Here is a 22664-nt window from a genome sequence, read left to right as displayed (position 1 = left end):
TTCCGAAGGACCTTGTGCTGTGCTCTTTGTTTGAAGCCTTTGTTAATGGCCTTCAGAGCACAAAACAATTAGACAACACAACAGCCCGATACACCTTTTATCAAGCAAGGTTCGACTCAATAAACTCTGATTGATTTGCGACTTTACATCCTTCACGTCTCATCTATCTTGAAATCACCTTCCACGTAAATGAGCCGTTTGAGCGTTAAGAGCGACGCATTTTTGAATGGTGTGGTGCAGGGGAACACCTCGGATTTGACTTGGTCTCCTCAAACTTTCCCTGCCTCACACTTTCTTTTGCAACCTTTTATGCCGCACAGAGTCATTACTGGTAAGCCTACAGAAGACGCCTGAACAATGGGAACACCTGCTCCCCATTTTTAAAGGGAGAGAGCAAACGTTTTTCTCTCACAGATTTTTTTTAAGTAACAAAATCTGATGACAACCTGCAGTCACACAAGCACATTTTGTACATTTTTGAAATGATCCTACTGTTTGTTTTATTTTTAATCTTTGGTTTTTCTAATAATTGCACATTATTTTCTTATGTTTACTTTCTGTACAGTATTACATACTAAGTTCTGTTTTAATAATTTGGTTTTTGTGTAAATCTACATACTCCGTGTTGGTACGCCAACAGCAGTGGGACAATAAAGGTTATTTCTAGTCTATTCTGTTTTTGCTGTTGTTTAAATCCTATAGCTGTATTAAAGTGTTCCACTCCTCAGCTTATGTTTCTCTTTTGCTTCATCCTAAAAGACATTAGAGTCCTAAAACTCTAAGTTAACGCTTCTCAGCTCTTAGATTCAAAGATTAGAACCTAAAAACGAAACAAAAAAATCCATTTAATTTTCCTTTTAGTTCTAGATTTCTTATTCTCCTCCCTTTCTGCTGCTGTATTAGTTTTAAAGCATACTCTGCCCAATATACTGTAAGAATGTATATGCAAGTAAATTTATTCACATGGCTAAAAGCCAAATAATAACTATGTCAGACCTTCCCTTTAAAAAAAATTGCAAGTCTGACCTCTTGAAAGAATATGAAAAAGAAATCAAAGATATTTTGGAGACGTTTTCTTTTTTTCCTCTCTCTCTTTTTTGGATTCCAGTAGCTATTTTGTCTTATAGGTTTTATTGATCTGCTCTCTTTTTACTAATCTCATCTAGAAGAATTGATGACTTTATGGAAAGGTTGAGAACTGATCCTTCAGATTGATTTCAAAATTGTGATTGATTTTTTTTTATCAATTCCAAGATTTAAAATAGCTCAAAAAGTTTTTTAGTTTTTTTTTATCATTTATGTACACATAATATGAATATGTAAGAAATACATTTTGAATTTTCATTTGAGCAAGTTTTAAAAAAAAAAAAAAAAATTTTTTTATTTTTTACATCGGTTCATGCGGCTGGCTGCACACAATGCAGGCCTATAAGTTTGTTTAAAGAGCGTCTGCATCAGCGTTTGTTGGTCTGCAGCCCTTTTGCCACTTATTGTGTCCAGCATTGCAGGGACTATGATTTGCCATCAAGTGTGTTTGCTCTGTCCTCTGCCAAGCTCAAACAATGCAGCAAAGCAAGCCTATGAGAAACCGAAGTCTGCGACAAACAAACCATTTTGGGTGAACGGCTTAATTGCTATTGATGTGCCTTGGCTGGTTGAATGCTATAATTTCCAGTGAAACTCGGTAGGTGGACTGCACTTGTGTAAACAAAAGTGGAAGGCGAACAAGCAGCCAGCTCTGTCTAAAAATGCCAAGACAATACCTGCATCTAACTGCATGCAGAATTTTTTAAATGACCTAAAAATAGTTAATTGTGAAATCTTTAAAGGAATTTTATGGGATGCAATATTTTTGAATTTAGAAGTGCAAAACCCTTTCGAAATCTAAATCTGTGGAAGGCTTTTTCCGCCGTGCGACTTTAGAGACTCGAGAGAGAATTCGGGCTTTTCCTCCCTGCAAGACCTTGAAGCGTTTACAACCACTTCAACTTTAGACACCACTTCTGAGGGAGCTGACTGGACAAGGGTTTAGCTACTGAAGCATTGCTACTAACAGGATGCATGAGAAGAGGCTGCAGTTGAGAAAAGGATCTTAAAAAATTAAATAAAGGTGAAAATCAAAACACGTGTGAAGATGTTACTGTGAGGGGAATCGTCTTACCTGGGGACAAAGGCAGTGGAGGTCTCCGCCTCAGGGGCCTCTGGCGCTGGGCAGCAGAACTGGTGAAGAACTGTTTGGTTGCTGTGTAAAAAAAATACAAAACAAAAAAGACAATATCTTAAGAGGGTCCTATTAAAAGAGTCAACTTGTCAGGATTTTCTCTAATGAAAACAGGTTTGATGCAGATCAATTTTCCTTTTTTTTTTTATTTATTTTTTGGGCTGTGAAATAGAAAATATCAACAGTACTCAATAATTGAAGTTGTTTATGTACGCGTTTAATCATGGAAAAAATACACCAATGCATTATGAAAAATTACTAAGTTAATGAAATTTGTGTACATGATGAGTAAACATCTAGCAAGAATGAACATTCTGATACAGCCTTGAGTGCTATGTGCAATTTGATGTTGTTGTTGAAGTATTAATTGACCAATCAATGCAGCGCAGTTAACCACCTACAAGAGACAGCATACTACAAATAATAAAATTAATGGTCGCTACCATAAATGAAAAATCAGATTTTTGTCTGAAACTGATAATTCCAGTCCACACAACCACGAGTCACTTCATTTTAGAGTGGGTTTTTCTTTAGCCAGAAAAGATCTAAACAAGCAAAGCTTTTTTTTCTACTTTTAAATAAGCTCAGAATGACAAAGCATAAAAAAATACATTTCCCTTTTGACTCATGTTGGTATATAAAATTATCTTGTGACAACAGATAAATAAGTATGATCTGGTTACAATTTGACTAAACACAGCAATTAACCAAGCAATCGCTTTTAAATATATTCCTGCTTTTGTATTATTTATGAGTTTTTCAAGGGCAAAAAACAAAGACAGAATAAATGTATTTGGTCTATTTCAGACTGAAAGATGAGTTAGAAATACAACATCTTAATCCCAATTTACTCCACAATCCTTAAAGTTTTAGATTTTTTTAAGCCATACGTGGAAATGAAAGAGTCAGAGCTGCACGTGCAAATCCCAATGCAAAATAAATATTCTTATAGCTTGTCAACACAAAAAACTGACATTTTTTATTGTATATGTTTTACCAGGTCAACCACAATAAGTATTGAAATGTATACCAATAGTAGTTTCATATCTGAAGGTCCTTCAACTAGGGGTAAGCAATCTTTTACAGTGTTTTATTCAGAGGAACTTAGAGACAGGTCTGAAAGTGACTGAGTCAAGCCCAAATTTGAAGATGAAAAATTGCCTGCTTAAATTCTTTGGTGCCTGGCCCAATGTAGGACTGCTGGCGGTGATTAAGATGCAAATAAAAGATTCCAAAGTGTGAAAGTCTGGTTTTATTAGGAGAGTAGTTACATGGAGAGCCACATGCTTTAGAACCAAACATAAATATCTGTTGACTAAAGAAAGAGTGAGAGGGTGAAATTGGTGAAGCAAACCTATACAGGACATTAGAAGGTCATCAAAAGGAAGCGAGATCAGAGATCTGATAATAACTTTTTTCCACAAAGAAGTGAAAAACAATTGTGGTGTTATCTTACATATTTGTGAGATCAGCTTTCAATACATTAGCCACTGAGAATCCCCAAGTCTTCTGACAGATAAAGAAAGGATAATTCATTTCTATTCTATTCTAAAACGAGTCTTATTAAGATAATATTCAAAAGAAAAAAAATACACAAAGGCATTTTCTAATTACAGCCCTACTTGGTGCAACATCTTTTCTGCACACATACAAGCAAATATTTATAGATTTTTGTGAAATCGTATATTTAAATTAGTTGGAAATAAAGCGAGTCATCTCTATAGCTTCAAAGCATAGTTAAAATATTCAGCCATCAAACTGGTGGTCTCTGCAGATGTCCACTCCCAAGTGATGCTCAAGTGGAAAGAACGCGAGTGTAAAATTTTCATGTACGCGCGAGAAAGCTTTCCTTTTATCCCCGGTTTACGCTCTCTCCCTTTTAGAGTGGACACTGCCTCGCATTTCAAACGTTCATCCCTCCCTTCGCTCGGCATCAACCCAACCCCCCCAATTGTTCTACTTTCCTTCTGCTCGTTCTTTCACGCTGATTTTACATCACTCTCTCCGAGAATCCGCATCCCCCCCTTCTGTTGCTGGGCTCTACAGACAGCCTGTGTTGTGCTAAAGAGGAATATGCTCAATTACTCTGTCAGAAAATGTGGCCAGCCCAACGTGTGCTGCGCTGTCGTCATGGGGACATAGAGGAAGGACATCGCAGGTGAGAGAAATGAGCAAGCACAAAGGGTGTTGTCAATTAATTACTGAGAAAAGCGATGGCTTCAGGTTCAGGTCACTAAATCTCCTTCTCTAACCATCCTGATTTGGTCAGTAAAGAGTAGTAGTTTATCTCACAGAGAATGGCAAGCGCAACATTTTCTCTGCCAGCTGATAGAAAATTCAGCACATCCATAAAAGCAACAGTCCCACTAAAAAAAAGCAGGGTAGGAAAAAGATAAATAAATGAAAATAAAAACTCCAGAGAAGGCGGTCGCTGGGTGTTTTCAAGCAACAATGGCTGATAGTCCAGGGAGGGGATGACAGGAAATTAATTTTCATTGTTAATGTCTCCTCTAATTGTCTTCTCTTTAACAACCATGACACTGCTGTGGTTAGTTTTAATGGGGGTCCAGGACACACGATAGTCTCTGAAGGAACGCAGATTAGTTGGAGTGCTGGAGCAGTGGAGATGCTTCTGGACTATGATCAAGCTTGCATACAGTATTGCTGCTCATCGGCAAGGAAACCCTTCCTCCTGAACATATACAAATGTGAAAGCTTGAAAACAGCTGAAATGTTGATCTTCCTTTGTGTTTCAAAATTTAAAAAAATTTCTGTATTGGACTTAAAAGAAAATAGCCTTGCTGGTCTGATATTTTAACATGGAACCATTCATTGCTTATGTAATAAATAGGAGATAAGAGTTGGAAAAACAGTTCACACATGAATACAATTTATTTCTTTCCTAGATCCCAGTTCGAAATTCCAAGGTTAGTATAAAATCCTGCTTTGCTGCATTATATATGACTGAGGAGGCTGAAGAAAAAAAAAATACTTGAAAACCAAAGTAACTGGTAATGACAGCAGTAACTGCACAAGAAACAAATATTTGGCTAAATCAATCCATTACTGACTTAAGGGTCAAAGATTTGATTTTGAATATTGAAACTTGCGACAAAAAATGTCTGCCTCGCTTTTCCATTGGTAGGGAAGGGCTATGTAAATCTGCCATGTTGTCAATGCCTCTGGTGTCTAATGGCTGACATTTCTATAAAATCAAAATTCATTTAATTTTCATTGTACATCTAAATGTGGATATGAAAACTTCCGCACACATGTTTTGGTAACATGGTCTCATTTTTGTCAACCACTTTACTTTTAGTTCTACCGCAATGAACTCTTCATTCTTCGTTTACCTTGGTAACCCAGCCTGAGCGTATGCAGGATTTTTTTAATTTCATTTACTTCTGCTTATGCTGCTTATTATAATTACACACCTCTATTCCCAAGAGTCATCAGCTTACATTTTTGCATTTCAATTGCTATTTAATTGATAGCATGGATACATCTCTCATATGTGCCTGCACTTATTTGATCAAAAGCAGCTATTTAACCAAGCTTGCATCCAGCTCTGCATTCATCCCTCAAAAACCTTTACAACTCACTGAACAAATATATTTCTGTTTCCTTAGTTGCTCTTAATAAAAACCCACAAACTGTGACAATCACACCCATAAAGCTTCAAGATTATTTCACCAATTATTCCACTGTAGCCTGAAAAGCTCCTGGCTCTTTAATTTGTATGTAGTCTCAGTCCTATACGGGTAAAGAGACTCTTAGACCTGCTTAATCAACCACAATGTTTAATTAGAGGTTATTATTCACTGGTGCAGTGGGGTTAGGAGAATTTGAGAATAACACACACATAGACGATGCTGAGATACAGAAGAATCTTGCAATTATATGCACTTTGGTCAACCTTGAGGAAAATGGGTGACTCACTTTGTCGAATATGGAGGGGAAAATTCTCCTTCCGGGGCAGTAATGTGGGCAAAAAGACGGAGAGAACACTTTTGATCTTTTAAAGCCCTTTTATTCATCGTAACTATCGTTCCCTGCTTTGATCTTTCTCTCTCCTCAATTTGCTTTGTTTCAATTGCCGTCTATCTGCTCCTATCGCCTCCATCTTTCCGCACAAAACGCTTGCGAGCCATTTATAACTGTCGCGGTTTATGGCCAGGCATGACCTTCAGTGGAGCAGCTGTTACAGAGACAGAGAAGAAAAACCAAAAACGTCTCGGTTGTTACAAGTGTGGAAGAAACAGGTTGTTCAAACAGAAATTAGACTAAAAACTGCGATGTTTAAGATTATCTAAATTTGTCTACATCACGTAGCAATAGCATGTTGACCACTCCTATATTTCTATATACAGAATTGTTTTTTTATTAGTAATACTCAACCTTCATTTAAGCAGAAACTCCCTTGAGAACTTCCTGGCCTAGAAGGCACATTGCAACAAGCTAAATCTTTCACATCAAAATACATAAAACAAAAGAAGTTAGAGTCAATATAAAACATGTACAAAGTGTAGCTTAGAGAACAATTGCTAAGCTCTCCAGTTACAAAACTCAGTGGACTATTTTCTCAGAGGATTTGAATTAGAAAACCTGCATAAGTAAAAAATCCCTGACTTGAGGTTTTTATGCAAAGATGCCCACTCGCACCCCAAAACGAGCATTCAGTTTTGGTCAATGCTATCACTGGGGATTAAACTGAACTCACATGATCTGCTTTCTGATTTTCAACACCCCTATCCCATTTACCCCCATGGACCAAAACACTGCATCTAAGCTTTTATAAGCTCCTCCACACACTGCATCTGGTACACACACAATACAGCACCTTTCCCACTTAATGGCACTTCTGACAACAATGTGTATGGGTTTTTTTTTCTTTAAATGTATCTTTAATAGCAGTCGCATTATCTCACACTAGAAATACCGCAGTTCTCCAACTGTAAACCTAAAGGATGTCTCTCTCACTCCCTTAATATCCTCTTAGCCTTGCATTCAAACAAATGTCTTACACTTGGAAAAAAATAGAGAGCAAAATTCTCATATAGATATGTACTTGGGTTTGTTTCACACACAGGCATTTTCTCTGACAGTGGCTTTATGATAACTTTTTTTTTTTTAATGAATCATTTGAATCCAATTTATCTAATTGTCTATTTTTCTATTTGTTGTATTAGGTATATGGTTTTATTAGGGGTGGGAATCTCTGATCTCTACCCGATACTCTGGATTCACAAGCTACGATCATCCAATACATTTAACATCCTCATCAACCAGCGATTCAATTATATAGGATTTACGTCCTCATCAAGATGCCTCTCGATTTAAATGAACTTCGCTGAAAAACATATTTGTTTAAATAATTTTTCATGAATAAAAATGAATGAAGCAATTCAAATTTTAATCATTTATTAATGATCATATAATCATATAATCTTTGCGTGGGAAATGTTTGAGTATTTTTTGGCATTGAATCCTGATGCATAATATAGTGTCGTGTTGTCAGTTGCTATGACAACTAGTCTACGTGCAGCTTCGCTGACCCTGGGGGCAAGAAAAAAATTAAGACTACGAGTGGTTTTGAGTTATTCTTCTGCATTATTTTTCCTTTGCTGTGGCCCATTGCATTGAATTAATAATACCTACATCTCCTAGTTTCATTTAGTTCACGGAATTGTTCTACCGCGGCAGCACGGCTATGGGTGGCATAGTCCTTAAGGCTTAAGCCCTCCAGCGTTGTCCACATGCGTGAAATTTCCAGACACACACAAAAATCAGGAAGAAGTATATAGAATCTGTTATGGTTTTTGCACATGCGGATATTGATAGCCAAATATTAGCTAAAAAGGAATTAAATGCTAGTCTCACCATGAGTGGAGCTGAAGGAAGAAGAACGATGTGACTGCCTCGGAAGACGATGAACTAATAGACGTCTCCACGCTGATTCCATGTCGCAGTTTCAAGTGAGTGATAAGGTTAGTCGTGCTTCCAGTGTATTCAATAAAGGGTGCACATTTTGCAAATCGTATTTGTTTTATCAAGCTGTCCGTTTCTCTTGTAGAAGCCATTGTGTGGAGGTGAATATATCGGCTCCGCCATGTTGGTTGTGGTAATTAAGCCCGCGCGCCTACCCGCACAGCTTCTTCCTCTTCCGCTCTACAGGAAGCGCTAGTTTGTCAATAATTAGTTTTTATTTATTTATTTATTTATTTATTTATTTATTTATTTACTTACTTACTTATTTTCATTTGTACATTAACATCGAATTTAAGCGATACAATGGGGTAAAATCCTGTGTAATTAAAAAATTCCTTTATAAATTAGAGAAATTTAAAGCTGTCTTAACGATGCATTTGTATCACGCATGTGCATGTCCCTGTTCGATGAAAATAATATTACCATCACTTGTATTAATGATGGCTCAAGCATGATGGTGGTTTAGCTTGAAAACACATCCCTAACCTAAATCTCTTCTCAAGTACCCAATTCTTCAAAAAATACATAGGTTTTCTTTATTGGAAGTCTGCCATTTCAACTCTTTTTGTAAATTTGTTCAGTAAGCAAAATTCCCCTGAAAGCTTCATGTCAGCACAGACTTGGGCTCTACCAAGCGGCTTAACCTGCTTTCTGTAAGTGAAACTCAGGAGAGCTGGAGATGGACCAAAGAGTGAAACCTTCTCTCCCAAGAGAAAGGCCAACAAAGAAGAAAAGAAAACTTTCATGTTCATATTCAGACAAAGAAATATTGTCAGAAAATCTGTTATACAACACTTCCATAACTGTATTTCTCTGTATACACCAGAGCAAACTATAGATTTAAAAACAGCTCCCTCCAAATCTCTGTGTCAAATACGGGGATAGTTTTTTCAGAGCTGTAAATCAGTGTTCTCCTCTTAACACTTTGGGTCAATTTCCAAAGATGCACATAGTGCATTATTCTGCAGAATGGGATATTGCATACTATTTATTTTATTTTGCCAGTGATTTATTATGCTAGCTAAACATTGAAATTAATGATGTAATTTAAACTAGCACTAATAACTAGTCTTCTTAACAAACCCTGCAAAGACATCTGTACATTAGTACAGTATGGTTTTGTGCTTTTCTGTTTTTAAGTTACATATTTATGTAGTTTAAAAAAATATAAAATATGCTATGCAAAATTAATGTTATAAAAATTAATTTTTCCTCAGCCTTTATGTTTGGTTCTGTATTTGAAAAGCTCCTTATGACAACAAAAATCTTTACTGCCACTGACGCAGTTTGAAACATGCACTCATGTTTGTCAAAACATGAGTGCAAAAAAGGGACAATGACAGCATTCAAGGCAAAATATTTTCTCTCCACTTTTCTGATTTCAGTGCCCAAGCATACAGCGTCTATTTTACAGAGCTTCGCCCACCAACAGGGTAATTACTGGCCAGAGTGCAAAAAACAAACTTTGAAGCACAAAACAAAACACACTCCTAAACTTTTATTGTTTTTCATGCCTAATAGTTCTAAAACACACTTTTGTGGCACAAAAAGCCCATTGAAGACCACATCCTTTTAAAATGAAAACTCTATTAAGATAACTGTTTGATACTATAACAACAGAGTATGACTACCTGATGATGTAACCAGAAAAGGCTTTGTTTCCTTGATGAAGAGGACACCTTTTCGAACAGGAATTTCTCAAATGAACGTGTGGCTGAAAAAGCCAACAATGGTGCAATGCAGGCAAAAATTACTAAGTCTCATAGGTACAGTGTAAAGGCCTCATATCTCATCAGCTACAAAAAATAATCTATGGTAAATGCCTTCTTCCCCAGGAATATTTTTCAGTAATGTTTCTATGATCATGCTTAGAACAGTGGGACTTATAATTGTTTTCATTTAACATAATATCTGCATAGCTGGCGATATTTGAATTACAGATTTGGTAACAGTTAATCAAAGAAACTAAAAAACAAACTAAAACGTCAGAACCAGAACAGAAATGGCCCATCCTTATTTGGATAGGCAGTTTAAAAAAATCATTAAAATGTCAAAAAGGGACTTGTTCACATCAATTGAATTGACCATACGTCAGTCTTGATTAAGAACCTATTATTTGAGTCATGTTTGAACAACAAGGAGCGGGATAGAACAGTTATTTTCCTTCCAATGCAGGAAATAATAGTCAGAAATGATATGTTGATTTGCTGTATCTCCGTCACGCCGATTATTTGGCACCAACTCGACACTGGCATCATCGGTATGACGTCTTCCACAGAGGAGTGATAATGATATATGATGAAGATGAGCGAACAACGACAAAAGATCGAGAAAGAAACATGAGTTTGCATGCGATTTCCAGCTGGTGTCTACTATCAAAAAGGTCCAGATGCTCATGTTAAGCGTAAAGCTACAGTGTACAACCAGGCCTAATTTTATCCAATTTGTTTGAATAATCAAAGCTATATGCTTAAAAATAAAATCCTAAACTTTCATGGGAAGGTGAATGCACCAACTGCTGCACCAAACAAACTATGTAATTATATTTTAAATAACAGATTTTGCATGTGCAAATCAGTGTGTCTATTTTTCTTCTTATTCTTCTTCTTCTTCTTCTAAGCCAAATTGCAATAAAGCATAGCTGAAGCTTTGCTGAGACTGCATGTGATCTGCTGAGAAGCCCAAGAAAGCCAATTGGACATGCAGTACCTGCTCTGATCTGCTCTGCAGAGCCTTCCAGCCTTATGTCCACGACTTTGAACATTACTCAGGACATTGAAGTAAACCACACCTGACATTTCCTCAGGTAAATGCACGTTCATGCAGAAACGTTTCAGTGTGTGTGTGTGTGTGTGTGTGTTTGTGATGGGGATTGTACTCAAAGCCAAATTAAAAATAAAGATGAAACGCCTCACCCTACTATTCTACAGTATTTATGTTTAGTGCGTTAGTCTGACATTTAGCGGAAACTGATATATTCTTATATACACTGTGTCTTACTTAAGTGTTTATACTCCAAGAACGTAACTGTAAAGCGTAAATTAAATAATGTTTTGGGGGGGTTTCTCCTCGAGGTCACAATGGTAGGTGGAGCAGAAAGTAGACCATAAAGACCACAAGGTAAGGTTTGCAAAACTGCTCAATAGGATAACACTGGGCTCAAGCCAATAAATAAATAAATATAATGTGCCTCAAGAAGCAAACAAAACTGGTTTGGGGAGGCTTTCTTGTGCAGTTGGAGCAATCTGTCCCAGCATAAATGAATCATCATTTTGCTGGAGCATTTTAGCATGGACAACAAAAGTGAAGGGCTGCAGCTGAACCTCGGGAAGGCACAGTGCCAGCACCTTACGTCAAAAACATCAAATGGCAAGATCAAATTTAAGCCTGGTAGATTGTTTTTTTGGAGTTTTTTTTCCATAAAGCGAGTTTTAAATGTCATCTTGCTGATCGACAGATTGTTTATTAACAGATTCTTCCACTCAACGTTGCAAGCAGATCACGTTTGAGGATTTTCATCTTTAAAATTGTGAGATCACAAAGATTCGGACCGGTAAAGATGCACAGCAAGCTCGAGCAGCGGAAACACAGATTTGAGGGCCAAAAATCCTCAGCATCACCGTGATGCCAAAACATTTTACAGTTTATACGGGCAAAGATGACTCACCATCTGTTCACGGTGATGCAGGCCAGATTTGCTGCTATTTGTACAAAACACAAGCATAATGTCCTCTTCTAAATCATGTTGTGACTTGCCAAAAAAATTAACAACTTAGCCCATATGGTTTACCTTTTCTGATGGATTGCATCAATCAGCTATATATGTTTGCTCGGACTGTACTCAGGTCCCACAAAAAAGAGAGGACAAATAGAAACAGCTCCAACAGGAGGCCATAGTGAGCCAAAAGAGCCTATCCCTATTTAAACACGCACATGCACTCGTACATATATGCACATATGCAAGAATGCACAATTGTGCGCATGGCCCAAAACAGTGACGAATGCCTGTTGAGGGATTTTCACCGCTAAGCCCCAGGAGGTGAAATCCCTTTGACAGATGGGAAGCTGTTTTTCCATAACAGCACATTGCTCCCTGTTTACAAGAACTTTCAGAGTGGAAGCTCACTGATTACTGACAGGAATTCAACAGCACACTTTGTCCCCCAAGAATTCCAGCTCTGTAAGGTAAAGGGCAAACAGTGGAGTAGCACACACAAATAAATCATAGTTTGATTTTTAGGCTCTAGTCGGTAGTCATCACACTGCATGCATCAATAGTTTTCTGATGCACTTAGGAACTTTCAAGAAATTACAATAAAATATCATGCACATCTACCATTAGACAACTGAACAAACCAAGTATATGATAAAACTGCATTGACTTATTCTACACAAAGCCAACTATTACTGCTCGGTTTGCAGTAGTCTGGCTTCAGTTGCTGGTCAAGGTCAAAGAGGGAGCTAATGGCAGCGCCCACTGTATGTTGAGAAAAGTAAGAACAATGTATGTATTCGCCACTGGCTAGAGACTTCCAATAAGAACATAAAATGTTTCTGGACTCGCTACTTGTCACTTAAAAACAAAAAGAGCTGCTAGCGAAGCCTGAGGAATCAGTAAATATTGCGACAAATTTCCAACAAGGGATCAGCCTCCGAAGGAGAGGAAACAATTACCAGTCTGGAGACATTACAAAATAAGCACAATTAGCTTTTGTTATTACATTTTTTTAAGGTATATTCTATTTGTGATCGTTTGGAATCAAACTTATAATGAAATGAGAAGCTTGATTAATTGCGCATGGCCCAATGTGCAGGCCTGTGTTTACGGTCCTGCACCTGGCCAGTAAAATTTTGCTAAATGTCTTTGGATCTTGACCAATTAATTTTTATGGCCATTAGATAAACAAATAAAATAAACAAATACTGACCCAAAAAGTGTTGCTCTGATTTCATCGCAGATAGTAAGACATCTGTCCAGTTACTGAGAAATATTATTTCAATGTTAGTAGCACAGTTTTGTTTTTTAGATAAAAATTTTTTCTGTGTCTGAAGTTAGGTAATTAGCAATAAAACTACTTAAAGTTTATTTAATCTTGTCTAATGCATTATTAAAAACAAGCATGAAAAACATATAATACCGATGTTGCAGTCCAAACCTTTCTTTTCTAATGTTGATGTAAGATAATGAGATAATAAATTTTAAAGAAAATGTGCAGCCCTATTGTAGTCCATTGCTTTTCAGCAGGTTTTATCTTGTGAGAAATCCCAAAAGTATAGTATTGTAGTTGATCTGCATTTTTTGATAGTCAACCTTAGTTTTAACAGTGATTACAATTCACTTGAAATGGAAAGTCGAAGCAATTGGAGGTGGTACTGTTTTAATTTTTTCTTCAGAACACCGTGTTTGTGTCACTCTTCCCAACACACTTGTCAGTCTTGGAGCAGTTGATTGCAGGTTCCTTTCAGTATTTACTATAACAAAGTTCTTTCAGAATCTCTTGGTTTACAAGCTGGAGCTGTGATGATTCCTGGGTTGTACATGAACATCGTAAACCAGTCTGACACAATCTGAGGTGACAGTTTGGATCAGCGGGTTGAAACTGGGACACAGTTTGGCTGCTTCAAAAGGACAAAGATCATAAATATAAATCTCAACAATGTTGAAAATATGTTCTTGTCTGTGCCTGGAAACCAAACAATTTAAATAAACACTTCTGTTTATGCCAAAAAGAGAGGTCAAATATTCAGCCAGAGTTATGGCAGAAGTTTGTTGCGTATGATTCAACTGCAACTTGCTGTGGAACATTTATGTAAATATTAGTGCGTGGGAATGTTGGCTTCTAAGATATATTCACAACACTGTACAAAATCCAGAAAGAAAAATGCACATCCTTTCCTTATTGACGCTTCAAATGCATCATCAAAATGTATTTATTCACATGACCACTGAGTGTAAATCTGTCAACAGAAATGCTGCAGGTCTTTTGCTGCATACAGAGAACGACCGACAGGAGCGTGCACGGCTCAACTCGAACTGATGTGGAGGGGAATGTCATCTTTATGACATTGTGTTTACAACATGCATCACAAAATGCGATCCGATTGCATCGCGCCGCACGAGTCGACGATGGCGTTCTCATTTGCAGCCACCACCGTGAAATATGCAGATTACATATAAATGACACTCTGCTCTGATCGCTCGTTATGCCTCCTGCTAATTTGCATGCGGATGAAACTGAAATAAGGGAAGAAATGAAATAAACTAGCCTCCAACCAGGAAGAAAGCAACTCGGTGTGCAGGCGATGTAACACGACTAACAACGAAATCATAAATATCCTGAGATGTAAATGCCGTGTTTACGCACAAAATGATGTGTCATTCGAATGACATGTGTCTGTTTATTTCTGTGGCAGTAGTGTGGAAGCGCTGCTTAGAGAAATGTGGATGTTTAAAAACCCAATTTGGCATTTTTGATTGACTGAAAATTATAGCGGCGAGAGGTTCAGGGAAGAGGCTGTTTGCAGTTTAGCCGTGAGGTAAGTAGGGCAACATTTGGGTCCCTCAGTCCCGCGGGGCTTCGCTGTGGAGTTATTCTGTCTTTCTGTAATCTGTCCAATTATTTGGCCTGTCTGTCATGCTGCTTCCTGTGAAGGTGCAACATTAACCCGCCCAAATATTAAACAATGTTCCTAATGAGTTTTTGAAGCTTTCATTCAGATTTTGCAGTAGGTGTCCTCAAAATTCATGCATTCACGTATTTCTACCAGATATCAAAGTAATTGCGCTCTCTGTTTAATGTAATTAATATGATATAAATAATGTTGAGGTACTGGGTTGTGTTCTTGTATAAAAATGTAATCTAATAAAAGTGCATGCGGTTACCTTTACGAATGAAAACTCTCTAAAAGGACTACAATAGCAATCTGGAAAGCTGATTCTGAAATTACGATCTTTGATTTTTTTATTAGTTGCAAGTAGTTTCATTCGGCTTCAGGGCCACCGTAAACACAGCTAAATTAAATCCCAACAAGGCTTTGACAAAAATAAATAAATAGATATATATGTATATATCTCCCAAACACTGAAATTTTCATGGCCTTTTAACACCCCAAGACAGGAATAAACACAAATAATCACGCGTGAACACACACGGTTGTATAACAGACACCTGGGACGGTCTCTATGTGTCGTCCCCCCCGCCCCCCTTCTCGGGCCGGTGCACCAAGGCAGCTAATGTTGCAGCACAGAGCCAGGAATCACCCGGCAGCTACATCCTCAAAGAAATGAAGCAATTTAAAAGTACTATCCACCAAATGTGATATTCATAATTTGGGTTGCGGCGGCAGCAGCCCAGTCATAACCGAGCACGTGTGGTTCCCAGGCGGACGGAGAGGGAGGGGAGGATGAGGAAAGAGCAAAGCCTTGCAGGACTAGAATGTCTGGGAAACCGTTTAGCCTTCGTGAATCCGTCTCCACCCATCTACTTCTCACTGAATTCCTGCCACTGCAGTACAGAGATGAAGAGGAGGATTTCTGTTAGGCTCCAGAGAGAAAAACAAAAAGAAAAGAAAGAGAAAAGCTACTGATAAAATGTACGTTTTCTCCCTTTGCAAAAGGTGACATTGCGCCATGCAGATTATTTCCTACTTCTCTAGAGGTTTTATTTTTAAGATGTGAATCTCTAAATACATCTACTATCATAAGTGGAAGAATACTGGATGCAATTTGTGTTCCTTATTGTCGGAGAAAGAAGATGTTGAAGCTTCTTCCCTTTAAAACTAATCTAAGGAAATGTGTTTTGTAATGATTTGAAAGCATAATTTGCTTAAAACATGATTTAACTCAGGCGAAAAATGACACTTACAATGACGTAGCAGTAGAAATCACCGAATGTAAAGAAAGTATTCATATTTGTATAAATTAAGTTGGAAGACTATCTTTTATTGTTTTAATTTTGAAAAGGCAAAATATTCAATTTTTGGTCAAAATCACTGCATTTCCAACATTCAGATGGCATTGCACTCTAACCATGTTCCTATTTGGGTCTTTAATAATAAGTTAATTTCTTTGTTTTGATCTTTTGAGTTACTTCTTGTGTTTTGTTCTGTGCGCTTACTGGTTGTGACTCTTATTTTAGCATCGGTCGTTTCCGCCTTGGTTTGGAGTTCCTGTTGCGTTTTTGGTCCAGCTTTCTCTTTATTCTCTTTGGTAATTAATCTTTTTCCCTCTGCCCCCTGCTCAGCACTTTCTCACAGCTGTTCAGCATTCCTCTGATTTGACCAGGGGTGTCAAACTCCGGTCCTCAAGGGCCGGTGTCCTGCAACTTCACAACGAAAGATGTAAGTGCTTCCCAACACTCTTCACTGTTTTGACAGACTCTGATCTCACACTCATCTCCTAAAGCATCTGAAATTTTACATGGATAGTCCATCAAAGCTTAAATGAAATTGGCCTCTCTTTGACTGATTGTAATTCAGCTCATTCTTCCAAGTTAAGCCAGTTCTTGAAATTGTTCTGTATTCTGGTTACTTCCTGATGTCACTTTGCCACTTTATTGTTCACGTCTGTTGCTGCTCCCACCACTGCTGTCTCACACCTGACCTTTGCTGATTGTCATTCCTGATTCTGTTACGTGTTATCTCCTCCCTCGATATATATTCTGCCCGGGTTGCTTTGCACCTGATAATATGATGTCCCTTGTCATTCTTTTGCCCCACTCTGCCACATTTTTCATGAATATTTATCATACGGTCCTGCAGCAGCTAGTAGTAAAAGTTCACTAAGTTCTTCAGCTGTCTTCTTCCTACTTATGAGTCAGGTCTTTCTCTGCAGACCATGGACTGTGAACGTTTTGCTCAGACCTAAACCCTCGCAGGTGTTTGTCCTTGCCAAAGGAATCAATAAAATGACAGTATGTTACAGAACCCAAGGGATTTATATTTTGTGGACTAGCCTTCTTATTTCCTTTGAAATCCCAATAAAATATGTTGAAATATGTTTGCAATGTAACAAAATGTAAACGTAACAGGGACCCGAATACTTTTTAAGGTGTTTTATGCGCTGCTGATCTATTGATAGAAATTATCTTACTTCTGAATGCCTGCTGTTCATAGTAGCTCACGGTCCAAACTTTATCACTGATCTGAGAGGATCAAAAGATTTTGCCTTTGCACCATTCAGGAGTGAGTTGCAGTAGGTGCTAAGATATGTATTTGCTGAACTTCCTCATCTACCTGCTGCTACTGCACATCCTTTGAAGAAAACAGGTGCGTGAAGCAAATGGCAGAGGAGTTGCTGCACATTCTGCTTTTCAAAAACAGGGTTGGGGAGGTAGGGGGGTTGGGGGAGCGGGGGGGGGGACACGTGGGGTGCAGAGGGAGTCACTACTAGTGTGGAGGAAAACAGGCTGGTTGCCAGCTGGCCCTGTTAACAGTTTGCATGCATTTTTGTGAGAACAAGAGCTTAACATGTCAACGAGAGCGTGTAGGAGTTAGCAGCAGCAGCAGCATTAAGACACCCGGAGCTGCAAGGGAATGCTGGGTTTTCCACCTCAGGCAACGTATCAGCTGCATATCAGACGCTCGTGAGTCTCTACCTCTTGTACAATTACTGTCACTCTCCTGAACACATGGCTCAGCTCTCACACGCAGAGTTTTACACTTGGCAGCTCTAAAGACGTACACAGAACAGGTCTAAGGGCGTCAGTCCAGAGACTGGTTAATTGGTAAAAAAAAAAAAAAAAACGGTAAGACATACTAATTTAAACCCCACAGCTGGTGCTTGTAGCACTTAGCTGATGAAGGAAAGGACAAAATGGGGGTGGAAAGGGCAACAGGTTTGAATAAAAAAAGACATTGAGAAAAAAAACTAAAACTCTGTCACTGTATTATGGAGGCAGATAATCAAAAGTCAAAATTGGAAAAGCAAACTTGAAAATTATGGAATAACGCACAGAATTAGGGGCGGGTGGGGTAAAGAAAAGAAGATGGGATTGGTGGCAACTTGCTTCAGATAAACGGAGCCTTTTGAGAATCCTTATCAGACTGAATAACGCAATTGCGACACTTCAGACGTCTCTTCCTTTTTTTCGGAGGGGGAAAGTTTTGCCTCATTCCAGTAAACAACTGCTCAGAACTGGAGGCAACCCTTGATTTGCATTCTTCAAATTACGCCACTGCTGAAGATGATGAATGTGTGATGGGCATGAGCAAGCATTTAATTTTTCATTTGGAGCTCTGCAAATGGATGCTGTGCAAAATGCTCCTTTTTAATTAAATAAAAAATATGTAGTTGGTGTAGAAAAATGATGCTTAAATCCTTATGACGAAGTATTATTTCTGTTTATACCCGTATTCTCTTACTTAGTGTAATCTGACTTTGCCATGTGGTATTTTCAGTGTAAAATGAAAATAGACAATTTTTTACCTTTCAACAAAATTGGAGATAAGCCAGTTTCTATTCATTTGCAATTTTCAAATCTGTCTTTTTATCTGTCTATCGCCGACCAGAGTCTAAATATGGAATATTTATTTAATGTATAAGACTAACTGTGGAATGTAATTTTATGATGCATCATACACTTTGTTCAAAACTAACTTGTTGAAAGATTTCATTATGTGCAACTAAATGATGGAAATTCAGATTTGCTGACAATCACATCAGGAGTTCCAAAAGGTTCTATACTGGAGCCCAAGATATTTAATTTGTACATCAGTAATATTTACAACCCAGTAAAGTAAATAAATAAATTAATTAATTAATTAAAACTCACTTTGCTCATGATACAACATTTTTTTGGTCGTACACAAGTTTTGATAAGCTAATGAGTTTTCGAAGCTTTCATTCAGATTTTGCGGTAGGTGTCCTCAAAATTCACGCAGCAAGTTAATCGAAATGTTCCATAATATTAGAAAAAATTACTACAAGTAAAAGTAAAAGTAGAATTATAGTCTTGAAGTGAAACACACAGCACTCAAGAATAAATTACACAATACAAAATGAAGCAATTGAAATCGTAGTCCAGGAAATTGAAATATTTCCTGGACTACACTTTTCAAAGCTCATTACGGATCAGATAAAAACCACATGAAATTCTTATCAGCAAAAACTGTGGATTGCAATATTCCAAACGTAAATGTGTTGTATGAAACGTATCAAATCAGTAGAATCACTTCAATTAATGAATAATAATTTGGTAAAAATATAAAGTGTTTTTTTGTTGGGGGTTTTTTACCCACACCTTCTTTGGTTACTTTGGGCTTATGTTTGATGGCTGAGTTGTTTCTTCGCTTTTTTTCTTCAGCAAAAATGTAATTTATTAGACTCAACCTACAGCGAGGAGGATTGCAGAAAATGTGTGTTCTTTACCAGCTCACATACATTTTAATGAGCTGCTCATTGCAGTGATTCTCCAGCAAAGGGAAAATCCAACAACTGCGTTGCCATGGCAAAGTCAAATGAACACACATGCCTGATTAGTGAGTTTACATCGTGCTCCCCGCCGCCCCACCTTGAAGAGAAAAGCATCACTTCTTGTCTGCAGCGACTTACTATCTTGTCACAACCGGATCAGTGCTCTATGTCGAAAATGATAAAGCTTCATCGCATCTCCAGTGTTTCATTTGTCACTGCTTTTACATTAGGGTATGCTCTGCAGAGCTGCTCGAGACTATCCCTCTCTCTCTATCTCATTGTTCATCATCCCTCAGAGCTGTCAAGTTGCATTTTTTTTTTTTTATTATTTTGGAAAAGAATCCAGTCTGTCCTCCTTCTGACATTTATTTTACATCTCTTGTGCTGTACCTTTTTGTTTGAATTCGTCATCCTGCTGCACCTGCTCTCGTGCCCCATTTCTGACCCTTGCTCTTTAGGAATTACAGTTCAATAGCTTGATAAATTGATGTGGATTAACGGAAACAATGGGAATGCGGCTGAGTGAAACAGATGTGGCTTGGAGCACCGCATGACGCGAGTGTGCGTGTGTGTGTGTGTGTTTGTGGCTTTGGCAGAGGCGATTCATGTGACCTTGATAGAGCCAAAGAACATTCTGCACCATGGAGAGTTCTGAGGCTCACACACCAGCGATCAAGAACCTTCTTATGTTTTGAAGAGCACAAACCTCACCAGATATATATATATTTTTAAAAAGTGTGTAGAAATATCTTAATATTTAGATGAAATTGAATCTAATTCACACAAAAGCACAAAAAATGGATGGATGGATATATATATATATATATATATATATATATATATATATATATATATATATATATATATATATATATATATATATATATATATATATATATATATATATGATCTATTTGATGAGTGATTGAAATCGACCAAATTGTCTTTAGGAGCATTAGAGTATAGGGGCTTGAATACGACGCAAGCATTCCCTTAATTTTCCAGGAATTTTCTACTTTCTCTGTAGCTAACAGATTAATCTGCACTGCTTCCTGGCAATAAATAAATTGAGACAGGATGTTTGGCATTTTGAAAAAAATGCAACACAAGTGCTTTCAACCTTCCTGCGTCTTCTGAGAGGTCGCTGCGGCGACACACAAGCAGCTGCTAATGTCTTTCTGTCTTAGCGCTTGCTTCCAGGCTCTTGAAGTTTCTCTGGAACATTTCTATGTCGGTGTCCTAATGAGGTCTAAGTCTCTACAGTCTGTATAATACAGCTCTATGAAATACCCAGTGAACGTTTTGCTTGAGATTGTTTGTGTTATTCTTTTTTCTTTTTGTGTGTTTTAGAAGTCTGTTTGCATTGTCATTCCTTTCTATGAACAGCTGCCTGAGAGACAGATTGGTTTTAAAATCATTTCTAGTTGACTGGTGTGAACTAGAAAAAAAGAGCAGAAGAAAGCTGGACTGAAATTTTTCAGCAAAATCATAAAAGGGGGAGAAAAAAACCCCACTTTTTTCCACAAGGTTCTTTTTTTCATAAAACATTCACGTAAAATATTTGCCATGCATTTGCACAATCAATACAGAGCGTGCAACTTGTTTAACAGAGGAGTGTTGTGAAAACAGAAGCAGGGCTGGAACCAAAATAACAAATTTGAGGATGTTATGTCTTTGTTTGCTTTCCTTAAATGTGTTCCCTTACAGTATAGAAAATCTGAAAGATACCCAATGTATTATAGACAACAAAAGAGTAGACCTGATCATGACATCTATCCTTTGCTATAAAATAAGCTATGAAGTCTTCTTCTGCACTAATGTACAAATTTTCCAGCTGGTGCCGATTATTAGCAGCTCCATCTAGCCGCTAATAAATCAGAAAACGGACTCCTTTTCGTTACACCTGGCTTGTGCACAACACATGAGAGCTACTTACTCTGCTTTCCTGGCCAGTCCAACCGAGCGGCACAGAGTGCTTGGAGTCTGCGGAACCAGAGACTTGCAGCAGGCGCTCCTCTTGTCGTCCTCGGCGGACTCGGAGCCGGCTTTGCTCACTTTGGGCGACTGCGGCGAGGTGGGGACGAGCTGCAGCTGCTGTGGGTGGTGGGAAGACGGCGCAGGGGGAGTCGGGTGCTGCTGCTGAGGCTGGGCTGTCTGATGGACAATTTGCTGTTGCTGAGGAGAAGGAGGCGGCTGCTGCTGCTGCTGAGGCGGCGGCAGCTGCTGGCCAAGGTGAGCCGCTGCCTTGGTGACACTCAAGGGGTGCTGATGGAGGTGGGCCGGCGCTTGGGGACTGGCGCTCCGCTGAGCCGGGTGGTGGTGTTGGTGTTGGTGTTGGTGGTGATGCTGAGAGGGCGGCTGCTGGACGTAGAGGTGGGGGTCCCGCAGCTGTCGGTTCTCCCCGATCAGGTCCTCCACCTTTCGCTCGAGTTCGTCGATGCGTTGGCGCTGCGTCTGGATCAGGCTCTGCTGGTTCTGGACGATGGTGGTGAGTTCCTTCAGGTACAGAACGGCTTTCATCGGATTATCCAACAGGCTCTCCATTACTAAGAGTGGGCTAGCTGTGCTTTGTGACGGCTTCCTCTTCAGCTGGTTCTGGGGCAGCGACGCGTCGACTGCGGGGCCTCCGCACTGTGAGCTGCTGTAGCGACAAGTCTCACGCCTCTCTCTCCGCTCCGGCGAGGTGGGTAGGCTCTCTCAGCGCGTCTGCCTAATGAGGATGCCAGAAATGGTGCTGATGCAAGTGGCGGATGAGCATCAGCAGAGCGCGGAGGCGGAGCCGTAGTGAAACGGTGATGTCAACACGCAGCGCCGACAGGAAAGCAGCAGAATTTTATTTTATTATTTTTTTTTTCATGTTTTGAATGTTCTAAGCATTTCACTACACCTACTTCGGATCCTCAAGAGCTAATTCTGGCTGTTATTTCAATGATAATAACAGCCGGAAATGTGACTATTTCTGTTCATTTGGCTGATTTGATAAGACATGAAATGATTACATGTTGGTCAGTAAACCCAATCTCCTTTGGGATTGTCTGTTTA

General features: G+C 38.6%; 1 protein-coding gene across 3 annotated transcripts in view; it reads right to left on the bottom strand.

Moving 5' to 3' along the window:
* iqsec3a (IQ motif and Sec7 domain ArfGEF 3a) overlaps positions 1-22394 on the bottom strand; it is a 90932-nt gene extending 68538 nt beyond the window's left edge. The window contains exons 1-2 of one of the 3 annotated variants that reach the window (XM_044108779.1): positions 21559-22394; positions 2162-2242 (exon numbers count right to left, since the gene is read on the bottom strand). In XM_044108779.1, coding sequence (XP_043964714.1) covers positions 2162-2242; positions 21559-22166 — 689 coding nt within the window. In that variant the 5' untranslated portion in view covers positions 22167-22394. Of the gene's footprint in view, positions 1-2161; positions 2243-21558 lie in introns of those variants that run through there. The other 2 variants (XM_044108780.1, XM_044108783.1) reach the window with 2 other exon arrangements.
* Positions 22395-22664: the final 270 nt, after the last annotated feature.

This window comes from Gambusia affinis, linkage group LG23 (assembly GCF_019740435.1).
Source record: "Gambusia affinis linkage group LG23, SWU_Gaff_1.0, whole genome shotgun sequence".
Lineage (NCBI taxonomy): Eukaryota > Metazoa > Chordata > Actinopteri > Cyprinodontiformes > Poeciliidae > Gambusia > Gambusia affinis.
This window is presented reverse-complemented; position numbering and strand designations above follow the sequence as displayed.